We start from the raw sequence: 26,208 nt of genomic DNA, 5'->3' as shown, positions 1-26,208 counted from the left end.
AAACTGTCCATGCTCCTATCCAAGGCCAACCTCTCCACCTGTGCCCTGGACTCCACCCCTTGTCTGCTCAAGGACATGGCTCTTTCTGTTGCCTACACTGTCTATTTTTCTCTATTTCCCTCGATTTCCCATCCTCAAGCAACCATGCTGACATTTCTACTATTCTATAAAATCCCTCTCTTGACCCCACTTCTTCCTCCAGCCACTGCCCTATTTCCCTCCTTCCTTTTTCAGCAAAACTCTTTGAAAAAGATGTCTCCAATGCTCTCCCCTCCCATTCTCTCTCTCTTTACAATTATTATCATATTTAACAATAATATATGTTAGACACATTCTGCCCATTCTCTTTTGAACACATTCTTATCATGCTTTTGTCCACACCACTTCATTAAAACTTCTCATCAAAGTCACTAATGATTCCATGTTGCTAAAGCCAATAGTCATTTCTCAATTCTTATTTAATCTATTAACAGCAATTGGCACAGTTAATTACTTGCTCTTCCTTGCAACATTTTATTCACTCATGATATCCTAGTTCTCTTCCTACATCATTGGCCTTTCCTTTTCTCTTTTGCTGGTTTCTTCTCACTTCCCTGGTTATTAAACCTTACAGTAGTATATAGGATTCAGTCTCTAGACTTCTCTCTCTCCCCCTACCCCTATCTATATATTCTCTTTCTAGATAGCCTCATCCAGTTTTGTGAATTAAAAACCAATTATAGGGGCACCTGAGTAGCTCAGTTGGTTAAGCATCTGACTCTTGATTTTAGCTGAGGTCATGATCGTGGTTCATGAGTTTGAGCCCTGCATCAGGCTCTCTGCTGTCAGTGTGGAGCCCACTCCGGATCCTCTGTTTCCCTCTCTCTCTCTGTCCCTCTCCCCACTCTCTCTAAATAAACAAACACTTAAAAAAAAATTATAAAGTGATGATCCCTAGGGGCGCCTGGGTAGCTCAGTTGGTTAAGCTTTCAACTCTTGATTTCGACTCAGGTCATGATCTCTCTGTTTGCAAGATCAAGCCCCAAATGGGGCTCTGTGCTGACAATGCAAAGTCTGCTTGGGATTCTCTTTCTCTGTCCCTCCCCCGCTCACACTCACAGACTCTCTCTCTCTAAATAAACTTAAAATAATAATAATAAAGTGATAATCCCCAAATTTTTATTTCCAATGTAGGCCTCTTTCCCTTAAATTCCAAACCTTTATATCCAGCTGCCTACTTTACATTTTCGCTTTGATATAAGATGTGAAGAAATATATACATACACAATATCAGTACAAAGAAATTCATGTTCTTGGGTGGCTCAGTCAGTTAAGCGTGCAACTCTTGATCTCAGCTCAGGTCTTGATCTCAGGGTTGTGAGTTCAAGCCACACACTGGACTCCATGCTGGGTGTGGAGCCTACCCAAACAATTTTAAAAAAGAAATTCATTTGAATGATGAAACTTCAGTTTAGTGGTTACCACTTAGAGGAAGAGAGTGGGATGCAACCAGTGGGGAGCTCACAGAGAAATCCAATTCTACAGGCAACCTTTTCTTTCTTAAGCTGGGAGGTGGATATATAGACAATCTGCTGTGTGTCTTAAATATTTCATTATATGTTTTACCACTTCCCCTACACCTTCAGATCTTGTCTTCTTGCTCAACACCCTCAGTCCCTCAGCCACCCTTATTTTTTCCAATCAGTTCTTTTCTGGTTCCCCTTTCTCCCAACTGATCTTGGACTTCTCCATCCACCAATCATGACTGAAGTAGCACTGTAATTTCCATGCTTATATTCCCAAACTAGAGCAAACCAATCCTGCATATTCTTTTCCTAGTACAATTCTTTTTTTTTTTTTTTTTAATATTTATTTATTTTTGAGAGAGAGAAAGAGACACAGCATGAGCAGAGGATGGGCAGGGAAACACAGAATCCACAGCAGGCTCCAAGCTCTGAGCTGTCAGCACAGAGCCCGATGAGAGGCTTGAACCCACAACCGCGGGATCATGACCTGAGCCGAAGTCGGACACTCAACCGACTGAGCCACCCAGGCGCCCTCCTAGTACAATTCTTTAATATCTTTCAAAGTATGGTCTGCAGATCACTTGTATCAGAATCACTTGGGGTGTTATTAAAATGCAGAGTCCCAAACTCCACCCTCAAGATCTTTGTTGTTGATGTTTTAGGTAAACTCTCCGCCCAACGTGGGACTGTAACTCGGGACCCCTAAGATCAAGAGTCATATGCTCTATTGACTGAGCCAGCCAGGTGCCCCATACCCTCAAGATCTTTGAATCCTGCTTTTTAGAGGTGACATTAGGAATGAATTTTATTCAGTTGGCAGAAATAATCTTAGGAGATTATTTCATTCATCCCTGACTTTTCAATAAGCCTAGCAATATTTATTTATTCAAAATGTTGAGCACCTGCTGTATGTCAGGCAATATAATTGACCATCTAGACATTGTCTCTGACCTCTTAAGTTTACAGCTCAAGAAACATTTCCCATAGACATACATGGGATGACTTCGGCGGTACCATCTTCAGTGATAAAAACCATTTTGGGGATAAAAAAATAGCAATAAACTTTTTTTTAACTTAAAAGATTATGTAGTTTGCTTTTAAAAAAGCATTACCTTCTATTTATGGCAAGAGTTATTAGTTTTTCATTTAGAATACTAATTTCATCATATAGAATCCTCTTTCATGGTTAATATATATAAAGGTGAATCAATTTAAAGAAAATGACAGTTTTAGATATGACAGAAATACCAACAGAAGTATACAAATGTTTGAAGTTGGGAAATACTCATCTAGCATTTCAGAGGTAGCTGTGGTATAATAAAAAAATAGCCGGGCACCTGGGTGGCTCAGTCCACTCTTGATTTTGGCTCATGTCATGATCCCGGGGTTGTGATTGAGCCCCACCTTGGGCTCCCTGCTGAGTGTGGAGTCTGCTTAAGATTCTCTGTCTCTCACCTCTCCCCCTCCACCAGGTCATGTTCTCTCTCTAAAACAAACAAAAAAAGAGAATAGCCAAGATTTATCATGAACTCACTAGATCTAAGTCAGATCATGTCACCACTGTGCTCCCCCAATGGATTACTATCACTTTATTTTTGTAACAGCTTTACTGAGCTATATTCATATAGCTATAATTCACTCATGTAAAGTGTACAATTCAGCTGTTTTTAGTATGTCTCACAGAGCTGTGCAAGTATCACCAATCACTTTTAGAATGTTTTCATTACCCCTAAAAGAAATCCCATATATTTAACAGTCACTCCTCTCTCCTCCAACCTCCCTATCCCTAGGTAACCATTATTCTCTTTTCTGTCTCTGTAATTTGGCCTATTCTGGGCATTTCATGTAAATAGAATCATACAACATGTGTTTTTTGTTTTGTTTTTGAGAGAGGGTACAAGTGAGTGTGGGGCTGAGAGGGTGGGGGAGAGAGAAGTGGGGCTCACACCACGCGGGACTTGAACTCATGAATCATGAGATGACCTGAGCCAAGTCAGATGCTTAACTGACTGGGCCACCCAGGCACCCTCATACAACATGTGGTCTTTTATGACTAGCTTCCTTCACTTAGCATGTTTCCAGGGTTCATCAATGTGGCACATAGCAGCACTCCATTCCTTTTTATGGTCAAATATTCCTTTGTATGGACATACTATATTTTATTTATCCATTCACAAGCTAATGAACATTTTGATTGTTTCTACTTTTTTTTTTATTAATGTTTATTTTTGAGAGAGCACAGGCTGGGGAGGGACAGACAGAGAAAGGGACAGAGGATCTGAAGTGGGCTCTGCCCTGTCAGCACAGAGCCCTATGAGGGGCTCGAACTTATGAACTGTGAGGTCATGACCTGAGCTGCAGTCAGATGGTCAACCAACTGAGCCACCCAGGCACCCCTTTTTTATTTACTTATTTTTAAAATTTTTAAGTAGGCTCCACACCCAATGTGGGGCTTGAACTCATGATCAAGAATTGCATACTCTACCAACTGAACCAGTGAGGAACCCTGGTTGTTTCTACTTTTTGGCTAGTATGAATAATGCTGCTATGAACATTTCATGTACAAGTTTTTGTGTGAATATATATTTGCAGTTTCCTTGGGTATATACTTAGGAATGGAATACCTTGGTCATATGGTAAATTTAACTTTTTGAGGGCTGTGTCCCAAAGTGTCTGTACCATTTCACATTCCCACCAGTAGTGTACAAGGGTTCCAACTTTGTCACACATTGTCCAGAACTTGTTATTGTCTTTTTTATTATAGCCATCTTAGTGGGTGTGAAGTAGTATTTCATTGTTTACCATCACATTTTGAGTGAAGTCCAGGGCCTATAAGGACCTACATGATCTAACTTTGTATACCATAGGTAGATACATAATTTTTTTTAATATTATTTTATTTATTTTGAAAGAGAGAACAAGCAGGGGAGGGGCAGAGAGAGAGAGAGGGAGACAGACTCCCAAGCAGGCTCCATGCCATTAGCTCAGAGCCCGACGCAGGGCTTGAACTCATGAATTGTGAGACCATGACTTGAGTAGAAACCAAGAGTCGGTCACTTAACCAACTGAGCCACCCAGGCACCCCGATACACAATCTCTTATCTGAAGTTGACAAATAAAACAGCTCTAAACCAAAGATTTTTGGAACGCATATGGCAAAAAACCTGACACGAAACTCATGTTGGGTAATTTACATGACTGTTCTTGCGTTGTGCTGCAGAAATAGTAATGTGTTTTATCCTGGGTGCTGCTCCAGATCCCTCTGAGGATGTTATATATTAAATAGTATATGCTCTATATTACTGTTCTAAAGTAAAAATCAATTCCAAAGCAAGTAAAGTCTTAAGGATTTCATATAAAGGATTATATATCTAAACCACTTCCCCCTAGTTCACTTGAATATAGCCAGATTGCTTTGCTTTTTCTGTGACATGCCAGGCATAGTTTCCTGAAGACATTTACACTTGGTATTCCCTCTGCTAGTAAGCTCTTTCCCATTTATTCAAATGGCTTGCTTTCACTTTTTTCAGTTTTTTGATCAAATGTTATCTATCAACCTTATCAGCATAAGGCCATTTATATAAAACTTAGATGGCTGGCACATAGTAGAAACTCAGTATTTTTCTTTTTTCCCTCTTTAAAAAAAGTTTTTAATGTTTTATTTTTGAGAGAGAGAGAGAGAGAGAGAGAGTGTGAGCAGGGGAGGGGCAGAGACAGAGACACAATCTGAAGTAGACTCCAGGCTCTGAACTGTCAGCACAAAGCCTGACGTAGGCCTCGAACCCACGAACGTGAGATCATAACCTGAGCCAAAGTCAAACCCTTAACTGAGCCACCCAGGTGCTCCCTTTTTTTCCATTTTTAAAAAATATTTCTTTCTGACTTAGTTTTGGCTCAGGTCATGGTCTCATCATTCATGAGTTCGAGCTCTGTGTCAGGCTCTGTGCTAATAGTGTAGAGCCTGCTTGGGATTCTCTCTCTTCCTCTCCCTCTCTCACTGCCCTTCCCCTACTCACACTTTCTCTCTCTCAAAAATAAATAAACTTAACACAGTATTTCTTGAATAAATGTTTTGTATCACTTAAGCCTCACAAAAATACTATGAAATAAGAATGACCACGTGGGGGCGCCTGGGTGGCTCAGTAGGTTTTAAGCATGACTTTTGGTTTTGGCTCAGGTTATGATCTCACCTTTCCTGTGTTGGAGCCCCACATTGGGCTCTGTCAGAACCTGCTTGGAATGCTCCCTCTTCCTCTCTCTCAAAATAAATTAATAATAATAAAAAAAAAAAGGCCACCTAAAAACTAGAAAATTGAAGAGAGGAGTGCCTGGCTGGCACTCAGTTGGTAGAGCTTATGACTTGATCTCAGAGTTGTGGGTTGGGCATGGAGCCCACTTAAAAAAAGAAAGAAAACTGGAAAGGTTAGGTAACTCATTCAAGGTCACAGAGCTAGAAGCAGAAGATTCACATCTAAGAGTCCACTCTTAGGTTCTTAACCAGACAGCTGTTTAATGTGGGGGACTTGGCTTGAGAAACAAAGTGCCAAGCATATCAGCAAGTAACATTTACTGAATAAATGAGTGAATCTAGATTCTAGCCTGTTCTTTCATCCGCTGGTTCAGCTTCCTTTGACAAGCCTATTAGCTTGTTGATGCAGATGAAGTAGACACTCCTCTATACCTAATAGTTACTGAAAGAATAAGCTAAATGTATAAACTAAAGAAAAGAACCAAAGACTGGAATATCCCAGAGACCTCTACCTGGCTTGAATACTTTACAAATGGAGACTAGAGGATACATCATAAGTGTTAGGGGGGCACTTGGGTGGTTCAGTTGATTAAGCACTGACTTTGGCTCAGGTCATGATCTCACACCCCACATCAGGCTCTGTGCTGACAGCTCAGAGCCTGGAGCCTGCTTCAGATTTGTCTCTCTCTGCCCCTCCCTTGCTCACACTCTCTCTTCTTCAAAAATAAGTCCACTCAAACTAGATGGGAGTGGGAGGTGGGGACTCAGATGACTACCACCTTTTTTGCAACCAACTGCTACAACTTTAGTCCACAACAGCTTAAGCACAGCAGGCTGTTCATTTTGCAATGTCAACATCTGGAGAACCTTAAGCTGACTTGTGGGTCACTTCTGGTGGCACAGCATGTGATCTTTCCCATAGATGGGAGCAATAACCTGATTGTCCACCAGACAAGGTGTGAATTTGAATTATTTGCAATGGGTGTTGGGTTGGGAGGTGGAATGGGGCTATTTTAGGGCCTGAAGCACATGAAAAGCTTTTTTATCTGTCATCTCTGGCACTCCAAAATTTCAATGAATTTGAGATTATCTGTAAGTAGAGAAATTGCTAAACCTATTCATAGTTCGGTTAGGCTCTGGAATGTACAATCCCTGGAGACAGGATCACTGTGTATTTTTTAAGATTTTAAGTAACCTATACTTCCAACACAGAGCTTGGATTTTCAACCCCAATATCAAGAGTTGCACACTGTACTGAGCCAGCCAGGTGCCGCACGTTCATACTTTTTAAGCATGTATACATGTGCGCGCGTGTGTGCGCACACACGCACCAAGAATGCACAAACCAGGGGCACCTAAATGGTTTGGTAAGGTTACTCTCGATCTTAAAGTGTTGTGGGTTTGAGCCCCAAGTTGTTGTAGATTACTTAAAAATAAAATCTTAAAAAAAAAAAAAAAAGCACAAATCAACTTTTAAACTCCCAGTTCTGCAAAACTCAGTTAAAACCTACTCTGAGGAGAAAAAAAAAAAAAAAAAAAGCCTGAGCCTATCCATATTTCAAGAAAAATTCTGGGAGTAGTTATATGGCCTTGATTTATTACCTGAACCTGGCATTACTGAACAAGCTACGGTTTTAGAGCACCAGTTTAGCATCCATTTTTACCTCAGTGTTCTATCCACTGTTTACCTTTGGTGTAAAGGGCCTACAGGAACAAAACAGATGGTATCGTGGGCCTCCCCAAAGGATGCAGATATTCTTATCTACATTGTTCTGACAAATTCAGCATTTACCACTGCTATTTCAGCATATGCATTGGTATGCTGACCATGAGCAAAGTTGGGAGTCAGCGGTTTCTGGGTTTTTTCCCCAGTTAAAGAATTCAATTAACAGGGTTACCTCTGGGGTGCCTGCGTGGCTTAGTTGATTAAGTATCCAACTCTAGATTTCAGCTTAGGTCATGATCTCCTGGTTTCTGCGTTGGAGCCCTGCATCCAGCTCTGTGCCGACAGTGCAGAGCTGGCTTCTAATTCTCCCCACTTCTCTGTTCCTCCCCTGATCATGTATGTGCTAAATAAACATAAACAGCAGGGTGTCTGGGTGGCTCAGTTGAGTGACTCTTGCATTCTAGCTTGGGTCATGGGTTTGAGCCTTGCATCAGGCTCTGTTGCTGACAGAACAGAGCCTGCTTGAGATTTTCTCTCTGCCCCTTCTCAGCTTGTGTGCAAACTTTCCCCTAAAACTAACATTAAGAAATATATAATCTTAAAAAAAGCCACTGTGTGGCTCAGTGGGTTAAACATCCAACTCTTTGGCTCTGGTCATGATCTCACCTTTCAGGGAGTTTGAGCCCTGCATCTGCACTGTGCAGAGCCTGCTTGGGATTCTTGGCTCTCCTTTCCCTACTGGCATGCTCTCAAAATAAAACTTAAAAAAAAAAAAAAAAGGTTTCTATGTGGGGCGCCTGGGTAGCTCAGTTGGTTAAGTGTCCCATTCTTGATTTCAGCTTAGGTCATAATCTCACAGTTCGAGCCCTGCATTGGGCTCTGTGCTAACAGTGCAGAGCTTGCCTGGGATTCTCTCACCATTCTGCACATGCCATCTCAAAATAAATCAATTAAACTTGTGATCTCCATACGAATGTGGGGCTTGAACTCCCAACCCCAAGATCAAGAGTCGCATGCTCCAGTGGCTGAGTCAGCCAGATGCCCAAAATGTGTTATTTTAATCAAAACTTCCAAGCTACAGGTTTAGTTTGAGGCGGAAAATAATCATATAACCTAACTAGCAAAACCAGTCATTATCAACCCACTCCCAAATGGATTTTTCAAACATATATATTCATAGCTAGTAACTTTCTAATTTCTGAACTCCAGAAAAAACGAGCCACTGTCACACAAAGTAAAATACAGCTTTCTTCCATACTTTGTATGGAAATTCTTTTCTCTTGTGGGACTACAAGTTCCCAGGAATGCTTCTGGTATCCTGCACATCTTTACTCCATAGAGAAATACATCATAGAAAGGTGAAAGCTGGCCAAAAACAAGCCCAGCAGCAGACCAATCCCAAAAAAGGTTAGTTTTATAAAGTCTTTATGTCCCCCATTAGAGGTAAACGCAACCTTAGTCTAAAGCATCTCCTGATGTACTCCTCAAGTTTTCCCTTACCCTCCTAGTTCCTTATCCTATGAGAGAGAAAGAGTGAGCACGTGTGAACAAGGGAGGGGAAAACAGGGAGAAAATCCCAAGTAGGCTCGGCACCAGCAGTGCTGAACCTGATGCAGGGCTCAAACTCACGAACCACGAGATCATGACCTGAACCAAAACGGAGTCAGACGCCACTGACTGAGCCACCTAGACAGGGCACCCCTCGTGACCCGTTTTTAAGACACCAACTTAATCCACTAGGCACGTGGCATTGACTTAACACCCAGAGGTACCTTTAACCCTACCCCCACCCCCCACAATGCTATGCAAGTTGGGGAGGCCAAGGATACAAATACAAAAGAAACCAAGTTAAGGTTTTACTTACATGGATAAACTCTCTCCCCCATGAAAAGACCATGTAGCACTCCACACTTGAATGGAAAGTAATTACAGTACTTGTGACACATACAACTCCCACTCTAACAGATACACTCAACATGCTATTTATAAAGTACAATCTGTTTTATTTTATTTTTCCAGAGAACAGTTTTTCTTCAATCCTTAACGACTTAGCTCTTTACATAGGCTTTGGTGGAGGTCGTGGGGCAGCACCCTGGGGAGGGGAAAAAAAACAGAATAAATTTTAAAAACATCAATGAAAGAATATCCCCTCAAAGAACTTGACAACTACCCTCCCAGCACTGACAATGCACTTGGGCCATAGATGCAAGGAAAACTGGTAGGTGTGCACCATTCACATTACTCCACCGGAAAGGGACTAACAATTCTTCAGAAGAGACTTCAAGCAGATATTTTACATCTACCATACCTACTTAGGGGCTTAATTTGATATTCCCTGGATCTTCATGTTATCTTCTGTCCATCACCTTTCTGCCTCCCACATCTTTTTAAGGATACTTACGGCAGGTCTAAATCTGGGTGGTGGTGTTCGGTCCTTCCGTGCTTCACGAGAGCGATTCCTGACTACCTTGCTGTGAATGGCACAACTCACACAGTAATGCAGTTTCACATACAGCTTGGGAAGCACATAGGCTAAGAGACAGAAAGTAAGAGGCATAACAGTAGATATCATACCCACTTTGCACTTGTTCTCTCCTTCATTCTATCAGTTAAAAACAAACAGTTAAGTGTCTCTCATGCATAGGTACAAAGTTGCACTTGGAAAGCAACTGTTCAGTTTCTGATAATTTAACACACCTGCGTTTTCACAAATGAACACCCCCGGACCCCTACACTAACCCATCTTGTCATCATGGGTACCAAATCCACAGCCTATAAACAGAGAATCAATCCAGTTCCTTCAACAGTTGCACCAATCCCACTGTCTGTCCCTTGGGCCCCTTTTCCTTCCCTAGGAAGACTAATTTGTCATAAGAAAAAGTGACCAAAACCACAGGAAGCCTATTGCTACAAAAAGTCTACCCTTGACCAAATGAGACTACCCTCATTCTTGAAACATTATTCAAAAGACTTAGTCTGTACGTTTTCGTAAGTATTCAAACGTTCTTCAACAATCCGCGAAGGTTGCTACATTTATCACATTGGAATCTCACTCTCTAAAGAGCCACAAACGATGACCCAAAGACTGCACTATTATAAAAGACACCGCCCAGTCAAGGGTGGAAAAAAAAAAACCAAAAAAAAAAAAAAAACCCAAAAAACAAAAAAAGAACGATACATAATAAAACTACCGTTCTCTTTAACCGTCAACAGTTCTAAATGTGCATAGAAGGTACCTGGGACGCGGCAGAAACGCGCCGACGAAAAGAGCCTGCAAGTGGGGAAGGGCTGCACCAAGAGCTCACTCACCGTCGAAGACACTCGCTTCAGATATGTCCCTGACCGCGGCGGCCTCTACTATGTTCCGGATAACGAACTTCTTAATGGCCTTATCCTTGGGGACGCAACGGGCACAGTTGGTGCAGCGAATAGGCTGCACGTGGCCGCGGCCTTTTTTGGCACGACCATTGTTCCTTCTTTTCTTGGTCTGCATCAGAATGAAGGTCTTTATTATAAAGGGGACGCAACTTTCCCAACCTTAGCCTCCTACCAGCTTCAGTCCTCGCCGGCAGCCCCTAAAAAGGCTCCACTGAGACCTTCAGTCCGTCCGCAAATCCCTCCAAGTTCGGAACAAATATACACACTCTGTGTCCTCCCCACCATGGCCCAGGTTTTGAAATCCCCAAACCTCCCAAATCTGCTCTTCTCGGGCCTCACCAGGACCCCCGCACTCACCACGCGCCACTACTCACCATCTTGGAAACGAGACCCCGAGAGAGGATGTTGAGCTCAGCCCGGCTCTTTTATATAGCACGAAATCCCTCCGCTCACACAGGAACACTATTTAGGAGACACATACCAAGAACGGCCACCCACGTTACTCAAATTTTCTTTATTATCCCGCGTTTACGCTGTAATCTAGGGTAGAAAGGCGTTTCTCGAGCTTAGTTATCCGTGGCAGACAGTGACCATGGGACTATTTAACCAGCTGGCGGAAGAAAATTAAGGTTATACGTTTCCCACCAAGCACCACGGCACCCTACCCCGGAAGTAATTCTGGGCGTTGTAATTATCCGGTTTTTGCGACGCTATACGCAGATATTGCCCGGGGCTAGACCACAAACCGTACTATTAAAGGTCAGAGTTGGCGGGATGCATGGGAGTTGTAGTGCGAAGGTGGCAGGCCCTTGGCTGCGACCACTTAGAACGAAAGCGGAGCTACGCCACCTGGGGACGCTCTCGGCTTATTTCTCTGACAGTCATATTACTTGGTGTGGGATTGAGAAACGGAGGACGGGAGTGGGTTGGGGAACAAAACATTTTGTTAATTCTTCCTTCCAATACGGACAAAACCCTTTGAAGGGCCGTTGGGAAGTACGTGGGTGTTAGGGCTGTTTTTTATTCACTTAAAAAAAAATCCCTGGATCCTGTTAGCATAGTGTCAAGCGCTGTAGTAAGCGCTTTATAAATATTAATTCACTTTACCTTCAACAAACCTGTAAGGGAGGTACTATTATTATCCTCACTTTGCAGATTGAAAAACTGAGGTGTAGAGCCGTTAAAACTGAGGTTGCCGAAAAGTCACAGAGTTAGTAGGTGGTGTCCTGGCTCCATTCCACTATGCTGCCTCCCACCTAACAACAACAAAAAATGGATGCTGGTATATAGTCTGGAACAGTAACTTCAACAATTTTGATTCCACCCATAGTAGAAATATATTTTACGTTGGTACTTAATACAAACACAAACACAAATACACAAACTTACAAAACGCAAACACAGACTTCATGAAACAGTACTTGCCTTAGGACGTAAGGTGCAATGATATGTTCTATTTTATACTTTGCTTTAATAAATGTTGACCAAGCCCCACTGAAGTGATTTCATCACTCAGTGATGAGTTTGGCCTATGGTTGAAACATACTTTCATTCACAGAAGTTCCAATTACCTCTGAAGAGTCTTCAGAAAGTCTTCAGCTTTGAGCCGGAATGCTATCCATGGGCGGCCAACCACCCAGTTGTCTCCAAATATGAAAAAATTAGAGTGTCAAGTGGACCTCCCAGAATTCAGACCCAAGATGGTACAGATGGAGATCCACAATTCATTCATGACTCATTCTGGAGTCTGAACACCAGTTACTTTCTCTCAAAAGAAACCCATCTGTTTTATTTTGTTTTTTCTTTTCTTTCAGTTTCTTTTAATCTCTAATCCAATTTATTGGGGTTAAAATTTATTTTCTAACTTTGTTTTGGATTCAGAACAACTATATTCATGGTCTCTCCCAATTTTGAATTTGTTAGTTTTAATGAGGCACAGAAAATGATAGACTTTAGATGGAAGTGTCTTCAATTTTCACTTCAATATAGTCTCATGGAAAACAGAAGGCAGACGTTAGTGTATGGATTGGCAGTGAGATAAAACAGAAAAAAGTGCAGCGTGAAGGGGACAGAAAATAATTAAGATTTAAGAATCAAGTTAATGTTCCTATCTTGGCTTTTCTTTGGATTTTTATAACCTAGGAGTTTCAGTGGCTGCATTCCCTGGCATAAAGGTATGGACACAGACTTTGGAGTTACACACTCCTGGGTTCAAATCTGGGTTTTGACATTTATTGGCTGATGAGTCTCGGACAAGTTATTTATTCTCTTCTGGGTTTTTATTTCTTCACTAGTAATGATGGATCATTTATTTGTAGGTGGTTTCTACTATTAAATGAATACTTGGCACAGCGCTTGGCATTTATGAGATGCTCAGGAAGTGGTAGATCCTATTGTTTTAATCTCTCATATTATTGTAACTTGTATCTCCCTAGGCATGTAATGTGTTTTGCATATAGTAGGTACTCTACAAATGTTTGATGAATCTCTACTTTGGACGGATAGGCAAGCTGGGCTTTCTCTATCCTGAAGGCACTCCTGGTAGGAAAATCTCCACTTCCCACTGTAGGTCGAAAAATCTGTTCTTCTGTGGGAACAACTTGAGCATTCTTATTTGGCTTCCTCTTAGTCTTAGACTTGTTCACCTTCAAAACGTTTAGTAGTTAGTACAATATACAACAAGGAGGCCCCCCTTCCTCCCAGCAGAAAGTTACAGCAAAGGAAGTCTACAAAAACAACCAAGGGTGTTAAATTACTCATGTTTATTTATAACAGACCTTCAGCCAGTACAGTACAAAACTTACAGTAGTATATCTCCGTTACACAAATATTTACTTACAATATATTACATATACAAAATGCTTTGCAATAAGTCTCAAAAGCTAGTTTAACTCCCCTTGAGAAAGGAGAAAAACTCTTTAAAAAAGGGGGTTGGAGGAAACCAAAGGAAGAGGAGGAGGTGAAAGGGTACGGTCCAAGGAGACACCAAGCATAGGCTACAAATGAAACCCTGGGAGAGAAAGAGAAGAGAGGTGGTATTGCACTTGCTTCTGTGTTTTATTTTTTTTTCTTTTTGTTCTTCATAACTTCTGATTAAAAATATATATAATATATATATATTATGTACACAAAGAAAGAAGCTGCTGGAAGTATTACAAAATCCCATCCACAGCTTGGACACTGACACAAAAAAAACAAAGGTCTGGAAAAGTGTCTATTTAGAAATTTTTTGTGTGTGGTGTTGGTTTTGAATATCAGTATAAAAGGAAAACACCTCTTTTCTCCATGTGGGTTTCAATGTGGGTTTTTTTTTCTTTTTCTTTACTTTTTTTTTTTTTTTTTTTTTTATGCAAAAGGAGCTGGGAGAGAGCATGAGGATGTTTGAGGTTCCAGAGTTGGAAGGCTCTGGAAAGTAGGATTTTGTACCTAAGACCCTGGTTAAAGTGCAGTGATGGTCTGGAGAGAGACAGAGTGCCCTTCTCTCCCCTCCTTAGCACCTGGTCTTGCCCTTCCAGTCTCTGCTCTCATGGGCTCAGAGTATAGCCTCAGAGCATAGTCCTTCATGTTCCAGGAGGTTACAGGTGCCAGAGCTGACTGGGGGAGGGGATGGGGGCACCCTAAGGCTCTGATACCTCAGAAGGGACTAGTCCTTATGAGGTGTCACCAAGTACACAGCAGACGCAGAAGAGGTGGTGAGGGGTAAGTTTAACAGGAAGGGGCTCAATAACCAGAACAGTTGAGGAGAACCCTAGATATTAATCTCAGCTCTGCTGCCATCCTGAAACAAGGAGCCAGTTCCCTAGGGTGCTGTTGAGAAGACTCTCCCCTTATCTAGAGACCACTCTCCTTCCAGTTAACTCCCCCATCCTCTGCCCTTGGCAGCATCTGTTTATTGCTACATTGGGAGGAACAATCAACCCACAATGCCCCTTCCTGACAATCTGGTTCTCTCAGGGAGACTACATAATGGGGGAGAAAAAGGAGGAAAAAGAGGAGAAGTTTTTCTAGGGTCTCCCTTCCCATAAGAGGGTAAGGTAGACTCTTCTTAGAGCCCTTTGGAGCCCCAATCCCAGGGTCTGTTCCTTAGCCAACCCTTCACCATCCCCCTAAATTATCCCTGATAGGGAGTGAGAAAAGTAGGAGGCAAAAGAGCCAATAAGGAAAGGACATATGGAAAGAAAGATGGAAGGGAAGAGAAAAGGAGAGAGAGAGAGGACCAAGCGTTACAACTTGTGAGGTGTTGTGTTTGGTTTTTACTTTCTTTTTTTTCTTTTTTTCTTTAAATATAGAAAAACAGCCTTTGGTTTGAATCTCAAGGAAGCAGAGAATGGGATAGCTGTGGCCTGGGGGCAGAAAACGCTTGTAGAAAGAGACCTCCACTTGCAGTAGAGCTATCTCCTCCTGCCCCCTTCTCACTAACTAGGTTACCCAAAAAGCCAGGGGGTCTCTGCTGTAGCCAGGAGGAGAGTGCCCCCTCCTGCCCTACATCTGGGAACTGAGTATAGAAGGGGGCAGTAAAGGATGACCCCCAGTTCAGTTGTGCCCATCCCATTCTTGCCGGGACAAGAATGGAATAAGGTGAGGGGCAAATGCCCTTCCTCATCCTGGGATAATTTTTTGGTTATACTGAAAATTAGAAGAGAGAAAAGAGACACCCTTTTCTCCCTGCCACTGATCTTAAGAACAGGGCCCAGAAGCCTGGGAATGAGGGTGAATCTTGCAGGGGGTTGCGGGGAGAAGAAGAAGGCAGCATGACTGAGGGGTTGAGATGCCCCTTGTCATCAGGCAGCAACCCACTAGTTTCTCATAGGACAAGGACTGTAGGAGCCCCTGAGAGCCTAGGAAGGTCACTAGAGTGAAGAAGTTTAGAGGTGGAAGAGAAAGAGAAGAATTTTAAACCACCCCCTTCCCATGCCCTGGTTCCCAATTAGGCACCTGTGGCTCCCAACGTGTCAGAGACAGGATTGCAGACCTAGCCTTGGCCCCTGAGAATATAAAATTGGGGCACTCCAAGGAGAGAAAAACCACCACTGAGTAGACGAGGAGGTTGAAGAGAGTAGCTGTGTTGGGGGTTGTTTGAGGAGAGAAGAGATAGATCACATCCCAGAGGGAGATTCCCGAATGTGGGCTTTGGGGAACTCACGTTACTAGGGGAACATCAAGAGGACCCTCAGTCCCACAGTGCCTGGGGAGAATTTCTTCAGCCCCTCCTACTTCCAAATGAGGAAAGCTTCATTTTTTCAAGCATAGTGCAAGCTGCCTAAAGTGAGAGGGCACAAGAGGTATGGAGTACCAGGTTGGAGGGTCCCAGAGAGGAGATATAATGCCACAGAGCAAACGGAGGGCCAGAGGGAGCTATCAGCATCAAAACTGAAGAATCAGATAAAGCAAAAGGTGAGAACTTAACACAAGAAGCTCAGAACTCTTAGGACTAAGAGGAGCTTCCTACCCCTAGGGCTGTTAGAGAAAGCTGGATCAAAGAAAAAAAAAATGAGGTCTAAAGTGGAAAGGGACTGTGGGCAGGAGGGTGGGGGGAATGGCAAGCGACTGATACAAGTTAAGAGAAAAAAGCAAAAGAAACATCCACAAATTGTATTAATAAATAACTCTGAATATGCTGGGATGAGAAGAGAAGAGGAAAAGGAGAAATGTAAGCAAAAAAGCCTGTTTCATCACAATGCTTAAATCAGTCAGGGTAGAGGAGAATAGGTGAAGAGGGGTCAGGGTCAAGTATGAAGTCAGGTAGCCAGTGGTGGGGGCTACCGAGCAAAACTCCTTGGGATGTAGTGGGGACAGAGCTAGACTCGTGTAGGCAGGGCAGTGGAGTGGCGGACTGAGGGGAGGGCAGCAGGTGGCTAGCCCACCTTGTGCTCCCCCCGGACAATGTGAGAAGAGAATTCGTACCGGTCCTGGCTGTGGTAACCACAGATGTTACACTCGAAAGGGTCTCTGAAGCCATGGCAGCCCATGTGGATGGTGAACATAACATGGTCCAGAAAAAGGATTCGGCAGTGCTCACACTTGAAGGCTTTCACGGGCTCACCACTCTCGCCCACCACCCGGAGCACTTCCTTGGAGGGGCCTGGGGTGCCCCGTAGTAACCCCTCCTGCGGCTTGGGGTCCTCTTTGGCGTAGGCAGGACTGGGCCGGCCCACCACAATGGTGGGAGGTGGCTGGGGTGGGGGACCCTGAGGGAGGGATACCACCCCCCCAACCCGATCTTCGTGGTTGCTCTCTGTATCTGTGGAGTCCTGGCAGCCATTGCTGGGGGATGCCCCAGGGTCGGTCAGGGGGCCTCGGGCCCGGTAGAGGAGGGGACCTCCATCGGCCAGGTCCTCGGGTCCCTCACCTGCTTCTCGGGACCCTGGAAGCTCCAGTCGGCCGGGGAGGGGCTGCATCTGGGTGTAGACAGAACTGATGACGGGTGTGAGTTCTGAGATGCAATTGGTAGGTGGAAGGCGGAGGGGACGCAGATGCTCTGCCCCCACAAAGGCCAGAGAACCTCCAAAGCCAGGCTCCAGGCCATGATGTGCTACCAACTCCACATCCTTCTCATAGCCACCCGAGTTCACATCATAGGGGATGTCTGAGAGGCTGAAACGCATCTGCTTTTCACCTGTGGAGAAGAGGACCTCAGCAGAGCTGGGTTTGGAGAATTCCCAAGCTCCTCCAGGATTACTTCTTTGTTTTCTTACCATGGGGATGGCTGTAATATTATTTACCACCCCTCATTTACTTCCCTCAAGGTCAGGTCCTCTTTGGGGCCACTCCCCAACTCCAGGCTATAATCTTAGGGAAGGACTCAGTCCCAGCCCACTGATCTTTAAAACTTCCTTCATTACTCTTTATAAAGCTAGAGAGTGAACAAGGCCATCAAGGCCAGATGGGTGGACCCCACACTCACACCTCCTCCCTCTGACACTAAGAGTCATTCTCTCAGTTCCCACAGGCTGAAGTCCTTGCTATTCTCAAAACCTGGAAGAACCTGAGCTCCCTGACCCCTCCCTCTTACAACTACCACGAGACCCCTCAACACTGACCCCTCTCCACCCTCCTGAGGTACCTTCTCCCTCTTCATTCCCCTCCTGTTCTCTGGGGATGTTTTCTGAGCACCAGAGACTACCAGACCACTTTTCCAAATCAAATCTCCAGACCTAGCTGGTCAAATGGCTACCAGAGCTCAGATTTAGATGAGCTGTGGCTTAAAGCTGATGTCTTCTCTCCAACAGGATTCTTACCTACGAACTTCTGGGGGGTGGAACGCTTGCGTTTGGTGAGGCTGTTGGCCAGCCGATCAATGAAGGTTGGCCGCTCAGAGGATGAGTGCAACATGGAGTCTGGCACCATCTCCAGGTCACGTATCTCATCACCTGGGGGGAAGGAGGTGGAGACAAGTAATAGCTGAATGGGGGTAGCATTAGCCCAGCAGCCTTTGCCTGGAGAAAATCAGCAGGTCGGTAGCCAAGGAAGGTCATACCCGATACCTGGAAAACTAGGTTCTGCTCACTCCCCGCCCATCCAGAGCTCATCCTAGCAACATTTCAAGTAACTTAAGGACAATTATGTACATGTGACCCTTGATTTTATACTTCCTTGTGTTTTCTCTCTCCCATTACACTGAGGACATAGATCAAATCCTCTCTGACCCCTGGATCTCCCTGCAGCACCTACCACAGGGCTTTGCACCGACTGGAGGGCTTGGCAGATTTACTGAGGTAACTGTCCTTTTTCCACAGATCGCATCCCTTTGTGAAGAGGGGGTAGATGCTGGAATCATCCTGGTCCTGCACTCCCTCTGACCCAGCCCTCAACTCCCCCACAGGCCTGCCTACAGCCCTACCTGCTTGGCCAGCCAGAGCTTGGGCTTCAGTGCTGAGACTCTGTAGGTAGTTGTGGCACCGCTCTTTGTGCTCCTCCAGGGTACTCTGCTGTTTGTAGCTCCGGCCACAGTAGTTACACTTGTAGGGCTTGCCCACCGTGGGAGAGGAGACTGTGGAGGAGACAGGAGACGGATGGCATGAGTTACTTCTCCCTGTACCCTGGCTCTACAAAACCATCCAGGAGCAAAGGCTCATGGGCTTGAGGAGGAAGGGATGTCGCTCAGGTGAGTTCGGCTTGTCTTTCCTTCCCTGACTCCAGCTGCAAGCATGGACAGATAACCAAACTGTGGAGAAGAGGGCCAGTGCGCAGCTATGGGAGGACAGAGGCGAGCCAGGTCATATAGCTTTGGACTGCTGGTGGGCCTCACGATGGCCAAACTGCTGCTAAAAACGGAAGGGAGGACCCAGGGACTTTGTAGGAGATCGTCCCTGGCAGGCAGGCTGGCCCCACCCCAGGGTCTCAGATTCTGGGGCCCAGACTGTGGTTTAACCTTTCCATGTGGCAAGCGGGTGTAAGTGCTGTTTATCAGACAAGGGGATTTTTTGCTTATGAGTTATCTGCTTCGGTTTGAGGGAAATTGGTGACCTGGGGTAACAGAAATGAGAGCCCTTAGATCTGTCAATGGGGGGAGGGACAGTTCTCACTGACCTTTACTTATACTTTTACCTCCATCCTTAGCCTAGTTTTACTGCTTTTCTTCCTTCCTTTCTTTCTTTCTTTCTTTCTTTCTTTCTTTCTTTCTTTCTTTCTTTTTCTTTCTTTCTTTCTTTCTTCCTTCCTCCCTCCCTCCCTCCCTTCCTCTCTCCCTCTCTCTCTCTCCCTCTCTTTCTTTCTTCCTTTCTTTCAGATTTTATTTTTAAGTAATCTGGGGCTAGAACTTACAGCCCCAAGATCAAGAGTCACATGCTTCACCAGCTGAGCCAGCCAGGCACCTCTACTGCTTATTTTTCTGTCTCTCTACACTGAGATACCAAGAGAGCCCCAGAACAACTATCACTGATAGAGAAATTCCGAGAAGAGAAAAAGAATAAAAGGACAGAGAGGAGAATAAAGGAGATGAGTAAAAGGAAGAGAAACAACAACTTTGAGGGCCTTTAAAAATTTTTTTTAAATAAAGAACAAGTTGGGGCGCCTGGGTGGCTCAGTCGGTTGAGCGGCCGACTTCAGCTCAGGTCATGATCTCACGGTCCGTGAGTTCAAGCCCCGCGTCGGGCTCTGTGCTGACAGCTCGGAGCCTGGAGCCTGTTTCGGTTTCTGTGTCTCCCTCTCTCTGACCCTCCCCCATTCATGCTCTGTCTCTCTCTGTCTCAAAAATAAATAAACGTTAAAAAAAAATTAAAAAAAAAAAACCTATTCTTTAAAAAAAAAAAAAAAAAAAAAAAAAAAATAAAGAACAAGTTATAAAGATTTTTTCTGGGGTGTCTGGCTGGCTTAGTTGGGAGAGCATGCAACCCTTCATCTCAGTGTTGTGAGTTCAAGCCTCATGGTGACTGTACAGATTACTTAAAGAAAAAAAAGATTTTGTTTCTACTGAAGAAGTCAGGAAAACTAAGATGGACACTTCATTTAAAGACAACTTTTGAGAGATGATATTTGTGACAGGAGAAGGAAAGTGAGAGAAACAAGGTACTGTATATTTTATTTTATGTATCTTGCTACTATTGAGCAGGAAGATAGGAGGTGTCTCCAGGAGGCTGGTAATACTAGCCGCGCGGCCCTTACACACACACACACACACCCATAAACTGGGCCTTGATTCAATCAGTCTAATGCCATTTTGACCTTGCTCTGTAAATCCTAGTATTTGGGAGATGAGGTGAATGCCATGGTCCCTGTCCACTCAAGACTTTGGGGGAAATGGTTTAACATCTGGGAGAGGAGCCCCTTTTTTCATTATAGTGTGGGTTATAACAGAAAGCATATCACAGAGATGGGACCCAGTGGTATACCTGTGTCTAATTCTGTCCCTAGTAAGTCTCCTACAGAACAACATCCAAAATTTACCCAGCTGGCCTCATTGCTATTGGTTCAAGAATTCTAGGGAGAAGCCATCCTTGTTCCAAACCAGCAGGGGGAGCCGCCCCTTTTCTGAGGAAAAGGAGTAGGATTCTTTGACACAGAACATTTATAGGGGTCCAGGAAGGCTGCAGGATAGCTCTGTGACCAGCAAATCTTTTTTTTTCTTCCTTTCTTTCTCCCCCAGAGTTTCAGTATCCTTGTCAGCAAAACAAGGATAATGCCATCTACCTTAGAGTCGTTATGAGGATCACATGAAAAGACAAGCAAAATGCTTTGTGGATTATAAAGCCTGAATCAACGATGACCTTTCTCCCTGTTTCTCTACTCACCTCCAAGGTGAGAGAACCTAGAACACGGTAGGTGGCTGGGAAAAGGGTGATGAGGTGACTGCTCTGTCCCCTTACATCCTGGCCTGAGAGAGTTTAGGAAAAGAGAAAAATAGCAAGGAACATTTCCAAGGACAAATCCTACTAATTTTTTCCCTCTGCCCTTCTTCCAGCCTTTCCCCACTCTTGAGCTCCTCCTTCCTGCCAGCGTGACTCCCGGCCTCTTCACAAGGCCAAGTCAAAAACTTAAAATTTAGTAAGATGCTTCAAAAGTGCTATCTGTCCAGCTGATTCAGACAGATGTTGACTCAAACAGTCTTGGCTGGGGTAGGAAACCCGGGTAGTCTGGTTCACTGGCACTGATCCAAACACTACCCTCTAGACACCCTCATGACTTGTTCTTGCCTCTGGGAAGGTGACAACCTCTTGGGATGGGGAACAGAGGTTTTTCCTAGGCTACCTTTCTCCCAGTTTGGAGGACCACGGCTATTTTCAGGAACCAGTAGGAAGTAAAGGAGAGGACAGACAGTGGTTGTCCGAGACATCTGGTATTCTGGAGGGAGGTGATGATGGTGATGAGTGTGGGGCCTCGAGCACAGGGGAGTATGAGGAAGGGTTTTCCTGATGCTTAGAAGTATGTGTGTGTGTGGGGGGTGACAAGGCACAGATGGTTCTGGCATTAGCACGAAACTTTAAAAAACAAAGGGCGAGTGACTGTTAAGAGCCAAGAAAATCACCCCTGCTCCTTTTGCTCCAAGTCACAGTGTGGCAGATGTAAAATACCTCTCCAAAGAGTCCCCCAAATTCCCCATGGGGCCCTGCTGCCCAGACGAGGGGTGAGAGAGGCAGGGCCCTATCTGCTCTGTGAGTGCTCTGCCCTCCTCAGTGACAGACACTGTAACTCCCCAAATGTCAGAGAGGTCACTGAGCTCTATTTTCTGGGTGTACTGAGGTCCCACTCTTCCTTCCCCCTAAATAGGTAACTGACCCGAGTGTGTCCGGAGGTGGCCAGTGAGAGCATCGCGCCGGCGGCAGGCGTAGTTACAGAAGGGACATTTGAAAGGCTTCTCCCCAGAGTGAAGTTTGATGTGGCGCAGCAGGTTCCCCTTCTGGGTGAAGGAGGCGCCACACTGGTTGCAGTGGAAGGGCCTTTCACCTGCAAGAGAAAGAACAGATCTCTGAGGACTGCATGTGAGGAATTTTGAAGGCTGAACCTCTTCTGTCACCCTCTGCCCCACCCTGCCTAAGGGACGGTGCTCAGAACAATTACTGAGAGGCAGAGCTGTGGCACGCACAGGAAATTCCTGCTTTCTAAAGATTCTCTTGGGAAGAGCCTTACCCTGGGAAGGTGTGGATCAGGATGAATGGCAGGGCAAAGGGCACCAGGCCTGGAACTCTGGGCCAAAAGATCATTAACCCAAAACTGAGCCTTATAAGACCCACTCTGCCCCTGGAGCCCAAAGGCTGAGAAAGCTGAGAAGAGGCTTTTGTTTTCCTTTTCTTTGTTTGTGTATGTTTGTTTGTCTAAATCAACAGGGCCCAAACAGGGTCCTACCCTTGTTGGGCTGTGGGATTCATCCTGAGGCTACATCTACCTCTCCCTCACCTCCTGAGAAAAATACCAGCTTTTCTTTATAACAACAGCTGATGAGAGTGCCAAAGAAGTACAGTGTGGAGGGAATCCAAACGCCATCCCCCCTTTCTTTCATTGGCTAGAAAATGTGCTGGGAGAGACTCTTCCCTTTCTGAGGCTGTCCCACTGCATTGTGGGCCTCTGCCTTTCCAGCCTACCCTGGGAGCTCCTCCTCAACCCCCTGGCTTACTCACCCGTGTGGCTGCGCTTATGCACCATGAGCACATTGGGTCCGATACAGACCATCCCGCAGACATCACATTTGAGCTTGCCATTGGGCAGCCGGATGCCCCCGGGGGAGTGAGGCTCTGGCCCACTTCCATCACAGTAGCCCAGGGGCTCTGACAACGAGTCTTCCACGATCACACTGTCGTCCTTTTCTAGGAGCCGCTCATCTGGCCCCAGCAGTCTGCTCGACTCCTCATCGCTGTACATCTCCACCTTGATGGAGTTGGCTGAAGGGTGGGATGGTGTTTAGGACAGAGACAGGCAAAGGGGGAACCTGCCCGCAGACCAGAATGTCACTCCCAATGTCCAGAAGGCTTTCTCCCGGCCCTGAGACACGTGGGCTTTAAAAGTGGCCAATACCCTCGGTATCCTTGGTGGTGATATGGCACTCCTGCTGGGACCTGAAACAACCTTTTCCTTCTATCTCACCACCCAGGCAAATAGGCTTCAAGAGAAAGAAGTTGGGGTACATTGGATGTCTTCTGTCCCACTGGGGAGAGGAGGAGGCTAAGGAGAGCCTTTTTCTCCACTCTCTTGTCATAAAGAAAGACGTCTGGCTTGGCCCTGGGCAGGAAGCCAGCAAGTAACAGTGGCGGGAAAATGGTCCTAGGAAGACCAAAGAGACGGCAGGCTAAAGAGAGAGCAAAACTGGAAGACAGACATGGCTCACATTATCCTCCCTCCCCATAAGAGTGAACCCCCTCTACTCCCCTCCATTAAAATCTGGAGAGGGGGATGAAGGAGGGAGGAGCCACTGAGGAGTAAGCTTTGGCTCTAGCTCTGACCTACATTCCTGGCTATTCCAACCATTTAGAGAATGTCACAGATCTAGGGCCAGCTAGAAGAGGCAGTAATGGGGACCCTGTCCGGGCAGGAGAATGGGGGTGGGGCTGGGTTGGTGGTGATGAGGAGATCCCTCTCATCTCTGTTTCCTGTCTGACTCTAGCTTGTGACCATTCCTATGTCCTTGCTTGTCCAACTCCAGGGTTTCTCTTTGGAGACTTTAGCTTAATCCCACCCGTGCTTCTTTTAATTCTACCCTTATCTGGCAGAGACCACTCTCCTTCCAGAAGTCAGAAGGACCCTAGATGCTGAACTCCTTAGTGTTTTAGAGGCTGTATGCAGGAAACCAGAGGGAGGCAGCAATGGGGAAATGGCTGCCAGTGGAGGGTGAACTGAGGGCCAAACACAAACAGGGTGCCTAGTGCCAGGGCAGGGCAGGAGATTGCACTTACCACTGAGGGAGCGGCTGGGAGAAGAGTGCTGGCTGTTGGGGGTGCTCACCGAGGGCCCCACCGGGGCCCCAAGGAACTCCTTCTCCAGAGATGAGTCCCCGCTACCTTGGAGGAGAGAATAAGAGGACAGGTGAAGCTGCAGCCGGGCCTTTTACTGTCCATTGCCTCACCTTTTCAAAATTCTGTTATGCTTTGCAAACACTCATCTTGTAGCCATGTACAAGGCAGTGTTATACGTTCAGCACCATACCTTGTGATGAAGTTTTGGGGTGATGGTGGGGTGGTCCAGAGCTGACGGCCAAGAAAGAATTCTTGAAGACGTCTTTGGTGCAAAAAGGTGATTTTATGAAAGCACGGGGACAGGACCCGTGGGCAGGAAGTGCTGCACTGGGGTTGCTACGGGTAACTGATTATATACCCTCAGATTGGGAGGGGGTTAGGGACAGAGTAAGTCTCCAAGGAATTTTGGAAGCAAGCTTTCCAGGACTTCAAGGGGCCAGATACTATTAGGAAAATGCCATTTATTACCATTTAGTAAAATCTCAATCATGAGACCCTTCAGATGTATATCAGAGGACCATAAGCTTGGGGTATGATTGCCAGCATATATCTTGGGGGAGTTGAGATAAAGGAAGTTTCCAAAGGAATTTTTATATGTTAAAGTAGACTTACAGGATCCTGGGGGTTGGGATAATGTTAAGCTAAGATTCTCTTTTGCCCATAGCAAAGTGTCATCATCGAGGCAGCTGAGCTCTAGAGGAAGGTCACTCTGCCTGTTTCAAGGACTTGTCAATGGGCTGTAGGCAGTAAGGGAATTTAATTTTTCATTTGCCTTTGTTTCCCACATCACCATGGTAAGCACTTAAGCCCCTTTCCTTTGTTCTTGGGTAGCCAGGAGTGTCTGAGGAATAGCACATATATTCCACCTGGGGTGGGGGGGAGTGGCCCAGGAGGCTAGCTTGTACTTTGTCCTCAGCTTAACTTATGCTCCCTCATCACCTTGTGCCCTTGTCAGCCTGGTGCCCAGTGCTGACTTCTGCAAGCTCAGTGGCTGCATCTTGTTCACCCTACCTTTTTCTAGGCCTGAGGGGAAGAGCATCACTGCCTGACATCTACAGGAAGGAAGGCTGAGGCTGGGCGGGCCAGGGTGGAGAGGAAAATGGGGGCCTCAAAAGGGAGGTGGTTCAGGACAGATGCTCTTCCCTATTGTTCCTCTCCGGAGCCCCCAGCACCCAGGTTCGGGATCTGTAGGAAGGGCAGCTGGAATTGTCCCTGAGTCTAATGATAATAAAAGTGATCATAATGACAGCTGCTAACACTTATTGAGTGTTATTGAGTGCTTATTTTGTGCCAGGTATTGTTCTGTGCACTTTATGTGAACAACCCTGTTGAAGCAGGTGCCAATATTGTCTTAATTTTTCAGATGAGAAAACTGAGGCACAAAAGAGGCTGTGTTACTTGTCCAAGGTGACATAGCTGGTAGTGGTGGAACCCGGATGGAACATAAACAGTAAGCACTCATGTCCTTAGGCACCCTCTACACAGCCAGTTGAGAGTCATTGTTTCAGCAGAGGAGAGTTGGGCCCATTAGATCTTCTCTTCTGAAATCAGTAAAAATTTGACTACTCTAGAAAGCCTCCAATCTGATATGATTCCAAATACCTAAATACTACTTGATGTTCCCTTGACAGTGACATAAGTTTATTCTCAATATATTCATTGTTAACTTGTTGATAAATTGCTTTGTAAAAATGAGTTTTGAGAGTTTGGTTATGTCTTTAAAAATTAGTTAACATATCTGAAGATATGAATCATGTCTTTAAAAAAAAAAAAAATCCCTCCTCCCCGCAATCTTTTGCACAAATTTATAGGTAAAAAAATCCACAAAAACAAACAAACAAAAAAAACATACAAGTAGGTAAACACACACAGAAACACAGACATATATCACACATGTAGATACACATAAAGAGAACATACCTACGGGGGTAAACACACCCATAGCCTTCTACATTATCTGCTAACATGAACATGCATGGATGCGTACACACAAGCCTAAATATGGAAGAGAGAGAGAGAGAGAGAGAG

At 45.0% G+C, this 26,208-nt stretch overlaps 2 protein-coding genes and 1 long non-coding RNA gene across 19 annotated transcripts in view; 1 reads left to right on the top strand and 2 right to left on the bottom strand.

The window, feature by feature from the left end:
• Window positions 1-9,402: 9,402 nt before the first annotated feature.
• On the bottom strand, window positions 9,403-11,273 carry RPS26 (ribosomal protein S26). The gene is made up of 4 exons (XM_042946838.1): window positions 11,173-11,273; window positions 10,730-10,907; window positions 9,822-9,952; window positions 9,403-9,512 (listed from the first exon to the last, which is right to left on the bottom strand). The coding sequence occupies exons 1-4, from the start codon at window positions 11,173-11,175 to the stop codon at window positions 9,477-9,479; spliced, it is 348 nt and encodes a 115-aa protein (XP_042802772.1). The 5' UTR covers window positions 11,176-11,273; the 3' UTR covers window positions 9,403-9,476.
• A 16-nt stretch (window positions 11,274-11,289) lies between these two features.
• On the top strand, window positions 11,290-22,524 carry LOC122224679. Of its 2 annotated transcripts, XR_006204885.1 has the most exons (6): window positions 11,290-11,557; window positions 18,028-18,151; window positions 18,535-18,902; window positions 20,178-20,305; window positions 20,883-21,034; window positions 22,004-22,524. It is a non-coding gene; the product is annotated as an uncharacterized LOC122224679 (long non-coding RNA). The 2 variants fall into 2 exon arrangements; XR_006204886.1 differs by lacking the exon at window positions 20,178-20,305.
• The window catches only part of IKZF4 (IKAROS family zinc finger 4), a 26,818-nt gene continuing 13,864 nt past the window's right edge, over window positions 13,255-26,208 (bottom strand). For 7 of the 16 annotated variants that reach the window (XM_042946822.1, XM_042946823.1, XM_042946825.1 and 4 more), the window contains 6 exons: window positions 24,121-24,221; window positions 22,852-23,112; window positions 22,013-22,180; window positions 18,639-18,788; window positions 18,037-18,168; window positions 13,256-17,414 (listed from right to left, as the gene is read on the bottom strand). In XM_042946822.1, the coding sequence (XP_042802756.1) occupies window positions 16,654-17,414; window positions 18,037-18,168; window positions 18,639-18,788; window positions 22,013-22,180; window positions 22,852-23,112; window positions 24,121-24,221 (1,573 nt within the window). In that variant the 3' untranslated portion in view covers window positions 13,256-16,653. Of the gene's footprint in view, window positions 17,415-18,036; window positions 18,169-18,638; window positions 18,789-22,012; window positions 22,181-22,851; window positions 23,113-24,120; window positions 24,226-26,208 lie in introns of all 16 variants that reach the window. The other 9 variants (XM_042946828.1, XM_042946827.1, XM_042946832.1 and 6 more) reach the window with 2 other exon arrangements.

This window comes from Panthera leo, chromosome B4 (assembly GCF_018350215.1).
Source record: "Panthera leo isolate Ple1 chromosome B4, P.leo_Ple1_pat1.1, whole genome shotgun sequence".
Lineage (NCBI taxonomy): Eukaryota > Metazoa > Chordata > Mammalia > Carnivora > Felidae > Panthera > Panthera leo.
The sequence above is the reverse complement of the archived record's forward strand: the minus strand, read 5'-3'. Positions and strand labels throughout refer to the sequence as shown.

Bases quoted from the DNA above. Each gene is read 5' to 3' on its own strand.
- RPS26 (XM_042946838.1), bottom strand. The intron at 9,953-10,729 runs GTGAGTGAGCTC...TCTGTCTCTTAG, and splicing joins TGAAGCGAGTGTCTTCGACG to CCTATGTGCTTCCCAAGCTG. The intron at 9,513-9,821 runs GTAAGTATCCTT...TCCCCTCCCCAG, and splicing joins CACCCAGATTTAGACCTGCC to GGTGCTGCCCCACGACCTCC.